The 14,658-nt window shown below is 39.1% G+C and overlaps 1 protein-coding gene across 3 annotated transcripts in view; it reads left to right on the forward strand.

The window, feature by feature from the left end:
- gad3 (glutamate decarboxylase 3) overlaps positions 1–14,658 on the forward strand; it is a 39,861-nt gene that overhangs the window by 4,957 nt on the left and 20,246 nt on the right. For all 3 annotated transcript variants that reach the window (XR_005696582.1, XM_040036973.1, XM_040036972.1), the window contains 3 exons: positions 5,072–5,178; positions 8,720–8,855; positions 11,086–11,176. Coding sequence is in view for 2 of the 3 variants with exons in the window: in XM_040036973.1 (XP_039892907.1) it covers positions 5,072–5,178; positions 8,720–8,855; positions 11,086–11,176 (334 nt within the window). In the remaining variant the exon portion in view is untranslated. The remainder of the gene's footprint in view (positions 1–5,071; positions 5,179–8,719; positions 8,856–11,085; positions 11,177–14,658) is intronic.

Consider the following 14,658-nt stretch of genomic DNA (forward strand, 5'->3'; position numbering starts at 1 on the left):
TAATATTTTAGCCCATTTAATAAAAAATGTTTAGATAATGTCCTATTACACAAATCTGGCCAAATTTATTAAATCCCCTGCAAAATAATTGTCCAGGGTTGAGACCAGAAGGCAGAGTTGCAGTCTTACACGTCTCTCTGCAGCTTCTCTCCTCCTGTTATACTCCCAAAACCCCATTCCTATAAAGACTGTGTTTGACCACTTAAAAACAAACCAAATATCATCAAACGTTTATTTCAACATTAAAGAAATAACAAAGAAAGTAGAATATGATTTAATAATTCATCAATATATTGATTTATTCTGCATTACAGAAACCTGGTTACAGCAGAATGATTATATTATTTGACATGAATCAACACCCCAAGTCATACTAACTGTTAGAATCCTCGAAGCGCAGGCAGAGGAGGAAAAGTGTAAACAACTTTATTAATCAATCACAAAGACCCAGACATATGGAGAGAAATTTACCTCAAAAGTGTTATGAATTCATACAATATGAACATAAACAAAGATTTATCAATCTGTACTGTGATTTGTGTGTAATTTTTGAGGACTCGCATATGCATGCTCAAATCCACGCACAAATACACAGATATGTGACAACATGTTTGACCACAACTATAATAAATAGTGATCATTTACACACAAATGATTAAGTTCTGCTTTACTTCAGGAGGCCCAGATACCCCAGGTTTACACTGGGACAGGAACACGGCTTACATTTGTGTATCTGTGTGAAGTTGACAGTGTGATATTTCTCTCAAAACCCCACATGGACATTCGATGTGATCTGTGTGTTCTGTGAAGTTTTTATTTATCATTCACCTGGTCCTTATACAGAGTTTCTGTCTAATTTCTCAAACTTATATTGTACTGATGTAGTGCATTCAGTGATTTAGTACATCTATGTAGATACTGAAAATGACATCCTCAACATGGCATTTAATCTATTACTACTCAACTGGCTCTCTTAAAATGTTAAAGAACCCACTTACTACTTTAATCATACTCTGGATCTTATTCTCACATATGGCATAAAAAGTGAACATTTCCAAGTATTTACTGAAACCCCGGTTTGTCTGATGATTTCTTTGGTTTTCATTGGAAGGTTGGTGGTTTGATCTTTGGCTGGTGTTGTCATCGTGCCAAATATCCTTGGGCAAGATACTAACCTAAGTTTCATCCACCAAAGTGTGAATGTGTGTTAATGTTAGATAGAAAACACTTAAAAGCATAGAAAAATGTGTTTGAATGAATAGGTGAGTGAGGCCAGTTATGTAAAGCAAATTGTGTAAAGTAGGTAAAATACTCCATTTAACACAGTGCAGAGCAGCTACCTGAACACTGCTCTGACAGAGGCCAATTATCTTTTTTAACAGTATTAGATCTTCACATCATACAACTCTGGATACTGTGGCTCCTCTGATAAAGAAAGCATCAATTCAGATGCTTTCTTCCCTGGTAAAACTCTCAAATGCACATGCAGTCTGTTAGTAAGATGGCACCAGTGGGGATGGCTGCCATCACTCGATGTTCTCCTCAGTTTTGCATTTTTCTCGTGTAGCGCTATTTTTTTAGCACGCAATGCACTGGTCACCTATGACAGATACTCTTTTAGATGTCCTCAAATATTCACAATCAGGAACCACACCAATTGACTGTACGTGGGTATGGAAAAACCGCCGGAGGAAAGGGTTGAAAAGACCTCGAGTCCTGGTCAAACTGAGGAACAGACAACACCATTCCCCACTTCCCAGCATTCTTCTAGCTAACGCCAAGCTAAACGAACTACGTCCTGTTAAGGACTGTAATGTCTTTAATTTTACAGAGACATGGGTGGATCCCACGGTCTCTGACTTGACCATTGTTCCAATGGACCTTTCTGTTCTTTCAATAACCGTTAGGACTGTACAAAGAAGTTGGGTAAGTGCAGGGGAATTGATGTGTGCATAAAACAGTGGTGTGTGGATGTACAAGCAGTTTCATAAGGGTTCTCTCCTGATCGTGAACACCTCGTCTCACCATTTTATCTGCCCAGAGAGTTTACAGCGGTGTTCTGCACCACTGCTTGCATTGCCCCTCCACACCATGATACCATGCTGCTGACGTAGTGGCAGATGTCTTCACAGACATCTTTAACCTCTCCCTGCTGGTGTCTGTAGTCCCCTCATGCTTCCAGAATAACACTATCATCCCTGTTCTGAAGAAACCCAGTGTGAGTTCCCTCAATGATGATTGCCCAGTAGCACTCACCTCCATGGTTATAAGCATACAGTCAAAGCTCATATCACATATTCACTGCCTGCTACACTTGACCCTTTTTAGGTTGCCTACAGGCCAGATAGATCCACAGATTATACAACAGTGCTGGCTCTGCACACCATTTCCTACCTGGACCATAAGAACAGTGGACTCATCTCTGTGCTTGTCCTGCTAGACCTCAGCGCAGCGTTCGATACTGTCGACCATAATATCCTATTAGAGCGATTAGAGCACGCTGTAGGTGTTACAGGTACTGCACTGCAGTGGTTTGTATCATATCTATCTAATAGACTCCAATTTGTTAATGTAAATGGAGAGTCCTCTTCACACACTGAGATTAATGGTTGGACCAGTTCTGTTTAATGCTCGTTTTGCACTAGAGGTGTCAAACTAATTTTACATCACAGGCCACATACTGCCCACTTTGATCTTTAGTGGCCTGAACCAGTGAAACTCCTCTTTCTGTCAGTGTAAAGAAGTTACATTTGAACTGTTTTTCTGCACAATAAAAAAAAGTTGCTGTGACAAAGAAGAAATCTGTCAGCAAGACTTTGAACTTCAATAAATAAATCTGTAAAATTACAGAAAAGTTTCTGGTAGCTCATTGCCCAGACTGCCCTTTTCTTAACTGTAGTCATAAAAAAAAAGGAAATTTCTATAATAGAAAGTGAAACATTTCTGCCATTTCATTGTTTATGGCTTAGTTACTTAGTGTTTTATGAACGGCCATAAGGAGGTTTTTATCATTAGGAAAAGCTGTAAAACTTGTAAAAATACAGTCAAAAGTCCAAAGTTTCTGTTGGTGCTTATTTGTGGTGAGCAGCAGATCAAACAAGTTAACAATTATAAATGGCTTCAAACACACATTCAGGCCTGTGAGACTCATTTAGACACTCAGACAATGAGCCATGGCTCCGTCTGAAACCTGAAGCCTTTTGTCCTCCACGGTGGAAAATGGCTGAAGATAAAAATGGGTATCACTTTAGCCAGCTCCTAATTTTATAAATTCTGCACTTAGGTTTGCAGTCTCCAGCGTCATTGAAATTCAGCCAGATGCTGCTCATTTTACATTTTTCCTCGTTTCTTTACTTTTTCCCAGCACACTTGCTTTTAAATCTGACTCCCCCGTCTCTCTGTGTAGCTGTCTTCAAAATGTCTGTCCCCCTGTCTTTTACATAATGGTATGATCCCATCTATATTTGTATTGGCCACATGGTGTGCCCATCAAAATAAAGTCCGGCTCCTGTCTGCATGAATATGGCTCCCAAATACCAATAAAAATCATATTTTGCATGTGTTGTGGAAGTTTTCCATTTAAATAAAGTCTGCAGACGAGCGGTGAGCGGTAGCTAACATTCTTTAATCCAAACACACAAAGAACATACAAACAAGCTTGATGAAGTCCCTGCATGACCGCGGGACAGACGGTCAGCAGAGTCTCCCTGAGCCTAGCATGGCTCTCAGTTAAATACCTTCTCCAGGAACAAAAGGCAGTACACAGCTGTTTCACACCTTAAGGTTCACACTCCCTTGCTACTTCCCAGAGTCCTCGAAGAGACAAAAGACTGGTCCTCTGGAGTTCCTGTTTCCCCCAACATCCTTACTACACCCCCTACCATTTGTCTTAAGTATGAGTGTCAGACATGTTAAAATCCAGTGGCACCAAGGCATTACAATAACGTGATTAATACATAAGTGAAAGAAATTCCTATACAATCGGTTGGTTACAAGTATAGCGCTTCAACATGCAACAAGAAGAAATGGGAGTGAGACAAAATATTTTCTGAGCATGCAATTTATTGAAAACAACATTTATACTTAAACTACAGCTTTTTGTTTATGATTTGTTGTTCAGTTATTAACTCATGTGCTGTAACAGTCTACGCTACCTTCGACTGCACCGGCTACAGGGCCTGTCTAGCTACAGATATTTCAAGGGCACGAAGCTGGGTCTCCAATTCAGTGATCCTGGCCTCCAGAGCTGCCATCTTGTCTCAGAGTGATGCTAAAAAAATATTTTGTGCATTTATTATGTCTAAGCTGGAAGATTGTAATTCATTATCAGCATGTCCTAGTAACTCCCTGAAAAAAGTCTTCAATTTAACCAAACTGCTTCAGCAAGAGTACTGACAGGGACTAGAAGGAGGAAGCATATATTATTTCCATATTAACTTTACAAGGTATTGAATAATCAAACCCCTTCTTATCTTAAAGGCCTCACAGTACCATATCGCCCTAATAGAGCACTTGCTTTTTAGACTGCTGGTTTACTGGTTGTTCCTAGGATATTTAAAAGTGTAATGGGAGGCATATCCTTCGGCTTTCAAGCCCCACTTCTGTGGAATCAGTTCCTAATTTGGATTCGTGAGACAGACACCCTCTCTACTTTAAGATTAGGATTAAAAACTTTCCTTTTTCAGGCGGCCCTGAGCCAGCACTTAGTTATGCTGGGATAGGCCTAATATACTGGGGGCTTCCCACAACTTGTCCACAAAGATGGACTGTTGTTGTGATTGGGAATTATATAAATAAAATTGAATTAAACTGAATTTAATTGATGTCTGACTATTTTCTATAGAATATTTAATCAATTTCTTTTTCTAATGACCCACATTCCATTAACCAATACTTTTCATACCTATAGTGGTGCTAAGGCATTAAATTGTTTGATTGGAAACACTGGCTTTGGTGCATGCTTCATCTTACAAGTAACAAATAGTATTTAGGCACCTGACATTTATGAAAGGATTGTGTGTGTGTGTGTGTGTGTGTGTGTATGACTGTGTGTGTGTGTGTCTGTGCGCAGACCTGCTCCCAGCTTCAGGCGGTGAGGAGATGACCAGAGGATTTCTGCAGGAACTGGTCGGCATCTTGTTGGGTTTTATCTGCAAGTCTAATCAGAGGAGCTCTAAGGTACTGTTTCTATTATTACTTTAAACAGTTGTACTTCAAAGTAGCTTTCTCTGTACGTGATTCAGAATACAGCAGTACCCCTATTCACAAGTGCTTGCTAGATCAGGCACATGATTAATTTGCCAAACTTTTTTTTTGTTTCTTTTGTCAAATACTCTTCCTGGTGCAACCCTAAAGGGATTGTGTCTTCTCCTGGAATACAACTAGCGATCTTTCCCTTGATAGACTAATATGTAAACAAGGGCCGAACAGTTTTAGAAATGATCTAATTATGATTTCAGTTCAATTCATGATGTTCTTCAAATTAAGCTTCAGCACAAAATTCACAATGTACAGTAAGATTTACAAACATCACAGAAGATGACATCATACCATCAGAGCATTAAAAGCTATTAATATGATGTAAGGATGAAAACTAAAGGTAAGAAGTGCTTTCAAATGTATTTATTAACAAGAAGCATGCATGTGCATTCTTACTCTACATTTTTCAGCTCTGTTACCATTTTTTCTTTACACTCTGCATATAGCTGTGGGATGGCAACCTGGCTGAAGTAGATGCGGGAGGGTATCACATATCTTCTGTCCAGCATGCAAAGGAGGTTTTTAAATCTGTATTTAGTGACCGTGTTAACAAACACCATGTCCCTGACAATGTAATATGTTATGGCATTTGTTATGGCCTGATATCTTTTGCTGCTCTCATCAAACAGAGTTCAGCTATCAAAAGATGCAGTAATTATAGACTGTTTGCTACAATGAACCCGAGCGCCACTTTCACTAGACTTTTCAGCAGACTTTTTTGTCATGCACTCCTCATGCAAATGCCTGTGGTGATTTTTCAAGTGTCAGTATAAGTTGGTTATGTTTCCGCTACATGTTGCAACTTTAATGCGACAGGTGTTGCACAGTACCTGTTTCTGGTGCACATCTGCAGCCTCAAACCCGCAATACTCCCAAATGACCAACATGCTGGTTTTTGAGAGGCCAAACGGACTGCAACTTAAGAAAACACCAGCAATATGAAAAACGCTGAAAAAGCACACAGAACACAATGGAAATGGGAAAAATTACAACAGAAATAAGAAAAAACAGATTTCCAAAAGCACAAGGGAAGTGTTTCTGGGAGATAATAACCTGATGGACCTGTTCCAGGAACCCAAAACATGATAGGTGTGTTTTATCATGATTCATATAATACTGATGACCAAAATATGCTAAGAATTGCGATGGGAGACAATTAAGAGAAGTGGAGGATCTATCGGTTTTGTGAGGAAAGAAAAGATGAGAGGTAAGTGTGTTAGCCTAACTATTAGCCTAAAAATCTGTCATTAGTATTATATGAATCATTATAAAGCACACCTACCATGTTTTGGGTTCCTGCAACTGGTCCGCCGGGTTATTGTCTCCCAGAAACACTTCCCTTGTGCTTTTGGAAATCTGTTTTTTCCTATTCCTATTTCCGTTGTCGTTTTTCCTATTTCCATTGTTTTCTGTGTGCTTTTGCAGCGTTTTTCTTATTGCTGGTGTTTTCTTAAGTTGCAGTCCGTTTGGCCTCTCAGGGCCACCGTAGAAATCTCCTAACTGCGCTTCTGGTTCGGCTGAAGCCATCATCACATGTTCAGATTTCAAAGCGTAAGGGGCCGGCTAGTTTTGATTGGTTAGCGTGACCTGTCCAGTAGCATGCCACTTCTGATTGGTGAGCTTGGCAGGATAGTAGAGAGATGACATGTGTGTGTTAAAAAAAACCCAAAACACATAAAAAAACTACAGATCCTGGGTCAGTTAGGAGTGCTACAAAAAATGCAGCTTTGGCGATCACGTGATCACTTTGTCTGAAATCACAATTTTGATCAGAAAACGATAAATCGTTCAGCCTTAGTGTAAACCATCAGTGTCCCAATATTCTTCTTAGTAGTGTAATGCCAGTCTGGAGTCCACTGTGACAACTTTCCAGCAGTGTGTTTGACTGTAAAACATGGACTTTCTGTTTTGCACACTCCTGTTGTCACCAAGTCTGTGAGGAGGTGGAGTCAGGAAACCAGCAAGGCTCTGCATAACTCCTGACTGGGACACGCTCTGTGATCCAAATGGTGAATATGTCAACAGCATCACAGACTGCATAATTAACCTATATGCATTTCTGTGGGGATCTTCCCAACTAGAACTGTACACTGTTTTCCCAGTAACAAGCACTGGATCAACATTACTTAATTGCCTTTTTCTCACCATTTTTGTAGCAACACACTACAACTACACTACACACTACAACAAACCTGTAGGAATTAGTAGAACCAGCTTTCAAGGCTTAATCAACCTCCACTACTGCAGAACAGCTTTAAATTGTTGACTCATGTGGTGTTCACTGAAAAAGGCCTTTTTGTATAATTCTGAAATGTACATTCTTTTTTGGTTTTGGGTAACCTTACCTTTTTTTTAAACCTCTGGCAGTTCATCACTTACCTTTGTACCATTTCAAGCTATTCATTGGACTTGAACGACTTGAATTGCAATAAATAACTCGAAAAATTGGGGTGTTCTAAAAACCTCTGGCCAGTAGTGTATATACAGTAGTTTTACAGGTTATTCTGTGTTTATAGAATTACTTTAATATCTAAAAAACTAAAATAATAGTCATTAATTTCAAATCACTTTGTCTATTTGTAATATATGTAAAGCACATGTATGCTGTTAATCCTGTTTTTCACTTTTCACTTCTACCTACTGGCAAAAAATGTAATTCTTTTTTTTTTTTTGCACAGGTTTATTGAACATGAATAAATTGTGTTAATTTAACTCAATTGTTTAAGTTGCTGCCAAAGCAAAACATCTGTGTGCAACAAATGTCCACCATTGAATTAAGTAAATCCAACAACATATTTTTTTCAGTGTAGGAGCTTTCTTTGCAAGCTCCTTTGATTACACACTTGCTTTACTTCTCTCTGGGATAACTTTCTCGGAGATGAAATGCCGGTTTGGTAGCAAGGCTCCAAATGCTCAACCAGACTGCCCACAGGTCTGGCACGCCACAGCTGCTCTATCACATGATGCATACTGCTCCAACGTGCTACGGTTATGAGCCAAGTTACGCCATGTCGCAAGTTTTGTGAGGTGCTTGTTTGATACTTAATGGATCGGATTACATTTTTTATTTCTCTCAGATATCTGATCCAGTAATTTAGGTCAGTATTGGACCGATACCGATACTTAATATCAGACCGGTCCATCTCTATTTAGAAATAATAAGATGCCCTAACTTTGTTTTTTTTTTTTTTTTTTTTTTTTTTTGTGTCCCGTTTGGATCTATAGCCATCAGAATTGTTGTCTTAAGGCCAAGAAAGATGCCAAGCGGATTTATTTTACCAAGTGGATCGTCATGGCCTTGCCATATTGGTCCATATGTAATTCTTAATAAAATGATAGAGGAATGAGTCCCCATATTAAAATCCCAGCGAAACTGACATGATTGAAAATGTTTTTATGTATGTGTAGGATTTAAAATGTGTATGATTTTAAAATGTAAAAAATAGTATCTACCATGTAGGTGCTGGACTTCCATCATCCTCATCAGCTAAAGGAGGGACTGGAGGGCTTCAGTCTTGACCTGCCAGTACAACCAGAAACTCTGGAGCAGTTACTAGTGGACTGTAGAGACACCCTCAAATATGGTGTTAGTACAGGTATGGGAAGTACTAAAATATGTTTATCGTGTCAGGTCTGAGTTCTTACCTACAGATGTCTGTTTCTTTTGCAACTTAAAAAACAAAGAAGTTCTGTTCCACTCAACAATGGAGGATTTGTCTCTATGCAAATTACGTTACCTGGATCACTTGAGATTCAGATGTGCTCAGTGTGCCATGCAATCTGCTGAAGTGCTTTTGCAGGTCCTTGTTATTAATACTTAATTGTTTATGTATTTATTTTGAAAAATATAATTGGTTTTTAGCACACTAAACAGCAGTGAATAAGCCTAGTTTTGTCCAAGTGCTCCTGAATTTTAGTTCAGTATTAGAACTCATATACAGTACATTTACTGAAAGAGAAAAAATAGTATTTCCACCCCCAAGGCACCAACCACCCTGTTTGGAACAAGCTGGGAGGTCTCCCATGGCTCAGAAGTCAAGAAACACCCAATTGACATCACTGTCAGATTGGTTTCTCTCCATATTTCTTTATGCAGTCTACATTTTCCTAATGAACCTTGGCTGCAAATATTTGCTTTCCCCACTGATTAGTACAAAGAACCTTTTCTAAAACATTCGATGGTGGGAAGTGTGTTGGAAAATATATTACTTGTACTTTCTGACCTTGTTCTCTGTCATTTGTGGAAAATGCAAGGAACAATTTGTTTTTCAGTGTCTTATGGAGTAGTTTGTGGCATAGCAGCATTATAAATTAACCACAAGGTAAAAAAAAACATTTATAAAAAAACCTTTCATATTTTCCAACACTGCCCTTACCTTTAATATCTCAGCTGCCATCACTTTATCAGTGTAAACAGAAGGAGTAATAAAATACTTGGAAAATAATATTCACCACTGAAGCTGCTTCTATGGCTAAGGAAAATTTCACCATGAGATTTCCTCTTCCAATCAGCACCGTTATCCGCAGTCCTGTGTATGATAGTGACATTGAGTTTTTAAGATCTCACTAGACTAGACTGAAAATGTTTTTGCTTGATTGAAACTCTCTTTATTAGCGAAGCGTTCCTGGTCCAAGTTCTCCCGTGTTTTTCGTATACAGCAGATAAAGTAATTATTGAGCATGTCACAAGTTTTCTAAGAAAATATATTCCCACTGCACTGAAATTCTGACCAGATGGGGGTAACGAGCCAGGGGGGCACGGTCATCAACAACAAAGTCGTCAATCCTAAATTTGAAATCCAGGTTCAATTTTTCTTCTAATGGAGATGATATGTTTTAACTGAAGAGACTTGCAAGGAGACATGAGTGGAGAAGGTCCAGTAAAAGAAAATTGTGTCTGTAACCCTTGGATCAAAAATGGTCCCTAGGTGAATGGCAAACAAGCATATGGGAATCCCGAGGACACCACTACACCACTCTAATCAACCTTATGCATTTTATCTATGCTGTCTAAAAAATTGCCACTGCATTATTCATCGGGAAACTGAATTTACTTTACCCAACCCATTCACCAAGAGCCAAACATTTAAAAGTCAGAGGCGCCTTCGTGGGATGCTGGCAAGTCAGCCACTCCAAACCCAATGCACTCAAGCACACATGCACGCACGCGCACACCCAAGCACAGCTGCCGAAATACTGTAAAATGATGCATGCACCAAAGTTACTCTTTTTATGCCAGTGTTTCCAAACAAACAATCTGATGCCTTAAGAGCACCACTATAGGTATAAAAAGTATTGGTTAACAGAATGTGGGTTGTTAGAAAGAAATTGATTAAATATTCTTTAGACAATAGTCAGACATCAAATAAATTCAGTTTCATTCAGTTTTATTTATATAGCCCCAAATCACAACAACACTTGCCTCAAGGTGCGTTATACTGTAAGGTGAAGAGCCTAAAAGAATACAGGGAAAACCTCAACAATCATGTGACCCCTCTGAGCAGGTCCTTTGGTGACAGTGGGAAGGAAAAAACCCTTTTAATCGGAACTGCTGGTGGAACAAGGCTTCCCTGTTACAGGGAATAATGAAGGACATTTCTGTTACTGTACATCTTTAATCACATTCTTTGTTGTCTTTATTTTATTGGAGATGTATAAATGCACACAAGAAATGTCAAACCTTAGTAGTAAAGTATTATGTATTATTTTATAACACACACACACATGCACTCATAAGCATAAAAACACATATATAAACCCCAAACAGAAAAAACCCACACTATAAAACTATATATACACTAATTCTTCTTTACTTATGTTTTTCAGGTCATCCACGTTTTTTCAATCAGCTCTCTTCAGGTTTGGATGTGATTGGTGTGGCTGGCGAGTGGTTGACCTCAACAGCCAACACGAACATGTAAGATCTCAAAAAAGTCACATTACACAAAAGTTATACATTGATTTGCATGTCATTGAGAAAAAATATTGAGGGAAATAAGTATTTGATCTCCAATCAAAACATGACTTAGTACTTGGTGGAGAAACCCTTGTTGGGAAGCACAGTAGAATACATCTCAGAAAATCCTTTAGGCTTCTTGGCTGCCTAATGGACAGATTTTCTATCCGGTCGTTAAGTCTGACGTCACTAGCCGTGTCGGGGCCTAAACTCCGCTGCAGGTCCATATATCAAACGATCACTATGGCATTACTGAGAGTTGACAAACTGTCTAAAGTCTTTCATCTTTAATAAAACAATGATGAAATGTTACACCTGCTCTACCAGGTGTAACAATTGAGTTTAACATCCAGGCATCCATGAAAACGGAATTTATGACATTTAACGGAGTTAGAAGTTAGCAGGAAGTTAGCTCGCTAGCTTCCATCTAAATACAATATAGCATGTCCTGACTGCGGGGTTTTGGAAACAAATTAAAACGTACAGCTCTGTTATCACTTCCAACATAAATGAAGACAGAAAACTAAACAGCAGTGACGTTTGTAGGGTTACTGAAGTTTGGCTAGTTGTAGCTAATGATGTGCTACGTGACCGCTAGCAACACAGCTATGTTAGCATAATATAAACAAGCTAACTTTTTTCCACTGGATAAAAGTTAACGTGAGTGTTCTCGGTGGTCAGGAACAAATGTAATCGCATGGCAGGATGCTGTAAAAGGACCAAACTTCAGCCAGGAGAACAACTGAGATAATCCATCCACAATACGAGGTTAGTCATTCATATACTGCTGCATGGGCTGGGCTGTAGTTACAGCGTAAGGGTTTAAAAACTGAGCTTAAATAAATGATTAGCGGTAATAAAAGCCGAGGGAGGTCAACAGTGATCACTGACTGTTTTAGGAGCTTTTTGAGATTAAATAGATGAAAATACAAAACATTAAACATGTTAACAACACAAAAGCCATATTAAACGCAGACTACTAGGCCCGGAAGTAGGATTCGTCACGTCATCACTTAACGACCGGATAGAACTAATGTGTGTTGTACGAGTGTTTTAGTGTGAGTGGGTTTATCTATTGCTTTGTTCTTGTACAACGCTTTGGGAAAACTTTTTAAAGTTTTTAAATGTGCTATATAAATAAATTGGATTTGGATTTGGAACTTGTTAAATGTAGAAAGCTGTCTATAAAATCAGTTTGTTCCATTCCAACCTGGGCAATTCTACAAAATTGTGAAGGAACATCAGTGACAAGCTTATAAACCTGCACAAGGCTGGAATTTGTTATAAGACCATCAGTGAAAAGCTTGGTGAGAAGGTGGAAATGGAGGAAATATAAAATTACCTTTGACCTTTGCTTGTTAATGATCTGAAGGCAGCTGGAACCACACTCACCAAGAACACTATTGGTGACACACTAAGCTGTAATGGATTGAAATCTTGCTGCAACTGCAAGGTCCTCCTGCTCTTGAATAATAAAGACCCTTCTTATCTTAAAGACCTCATAGTACCATATCATTTCAACCAGGAAAAAGAACTGTTTAAAGAAATAATTTAAATTACCATTACACCGATGCCGATGAGTGTGTGTAAACCAGGCGTAGGCAACCTTTCTGATGACGAGTGCCATTTAGAATTTCCTCAGAAGTCAGTGTGCCATATGATTGCATTAGCAATAAATTTTATAACGCTCTATATTAACAGTTACAAACTATATAGAAAAACTTTATAGAATTATATTTGTTCGCAGATGTTGGCAGCTATCAGCGAATAGTTATCAGCTATTTTGAAACAAAAAAACCCCCCACTTTTTATTCATAACAAGAACTCCATAACAGCAAATGAACTGTACAACAGAAAATATAAATGCTCTTTATGGTCTCCTCACAACAATAATAAGAAAAATAAACTGGGCCAATATGGCATGTTTGTTAATACAGAGATCACATGTTAATGTGATCTCTGGTCTCCCACTCAGAGACACAGGTCTCCGAGTGTCCAGCATTCAGACGGCTACCTGAGGACATTCTTCATGTGAGAGAAAATCTGCTCACACAGACATGTAGAGCCAAATACTGTCAATAAGGCCTCTGCAATCTTCTGAAGACAGTTAAACTTGTCAGGTAGTGATGTCCAGCAGGTGAAAATGCAGCTCCATGAACACGCACAGCTGTGAATTCCAGCTGCTTCAATGTTATATGTATGATTTCTATACATTTTACGTCAGATAAAAACTTTGGTTGTAAGCTTCAGATAATTATTTAATAAAAGCTAGACATTTTAAATGAGAATAAGAAAGTATTTCCTTGTGCCCCCCTTTCCCTTTTAATTCCCTACATGGACCCCTGGCAAAACTTTGCTAGATCCGCCCCTGCACAGTTACCAGCTGTCAGCTACATAAAAAAAAGGATCCTGGTGTTATTTCTCAGAAACAGTTCATAACTTCCCTTCAACTCATTCATGTCACCTAAAAGGTAAACCAGTTTCTCCATCACCTGTTTAGCTGTGATGATTCTCCTGGTTTCATCTTCATGTTTCCCTCTCACCACATATCCAAACCGACATCATGACCAGCAGCTTTACAGCTGTGGCTCCAGCAAACATCAGCTGATACTAGAAATTAATATTAAATACATTCTAACAACAGCTGATCAAGCTTAAACGTGCTGCTGTTGTTTAGCGCGACATCTGCTGGTTTCCTCTTTCTGGCACAAAGTGGGCGATAAATAAACAAGAGAGAAAAGCCGATCAGCTGATCATTGATCAGTTTCATGATTGAAGTAGCAACAGGAGAGGGAGGGGAGAGAATGAGAGAAGAAGAGGCAGCTGTGCAGCGTAATGACAGAATAACTCCAGCTTTGTGTCTTTTTTCATTCTAACTGAAGTTCGGGACAAACTGTTCCTTCTCAGCTCAACGTGAAACGCGTAATATTTTCTCTCAATGCGGGACGATTCCGTCTTTCTATGGGATGGTTGGAAAATGTACTAACTAACCTTATGAATAAAATAAAGTTCACTATCAGTAACATCATAGCACCCACCCAGCTGTATAGAAACTCCGTCATGCTAGCTAGTATGCAGTACGAGTTATTGTAACTGACTGTAAAAAGTCAGAATAACGAAAATAAACTCCACCTAAACTTGGTTTATATCTGACCCAGATAGACTGCAGGTCATAACTTCTTACCTGAAGTTCAGTTCACCTGACACTCGGACCGGCGGCCGCCTCGGGTCTCCTCCTCCTCCTGCCTCCCCTTCCCTCATCCACCTGCTGGCCTCCACCACTTGCTAATGTTACTGAATCTGAGGAAGCACCGCCATAGCCACCACCAAACAACTGAGTTATTTTTACACACTGACCAGCATCTGGCCAATCCACCACCTTTCATTGTTTATACCGTTACAAAGAAAAAAAAAGTCACCGGGCCACCGAGCAAATGCCTGGT

Source organism: Simochromis diagramma, unplaced genomic scaffold, assembly GCF_900408965.1.
Source record: "Simochromis diagramma unplaced genomic scaffold, fSimDia1.1 OVJJ01000630.1, whole genome shotgun sequence".
Taxonomy (NCBI): Eukaryota; Metazoa; Chordata; class Actinopteri; order Cichliformes; family Cichlidae; genus Simochromis; species Simochromis diagramma.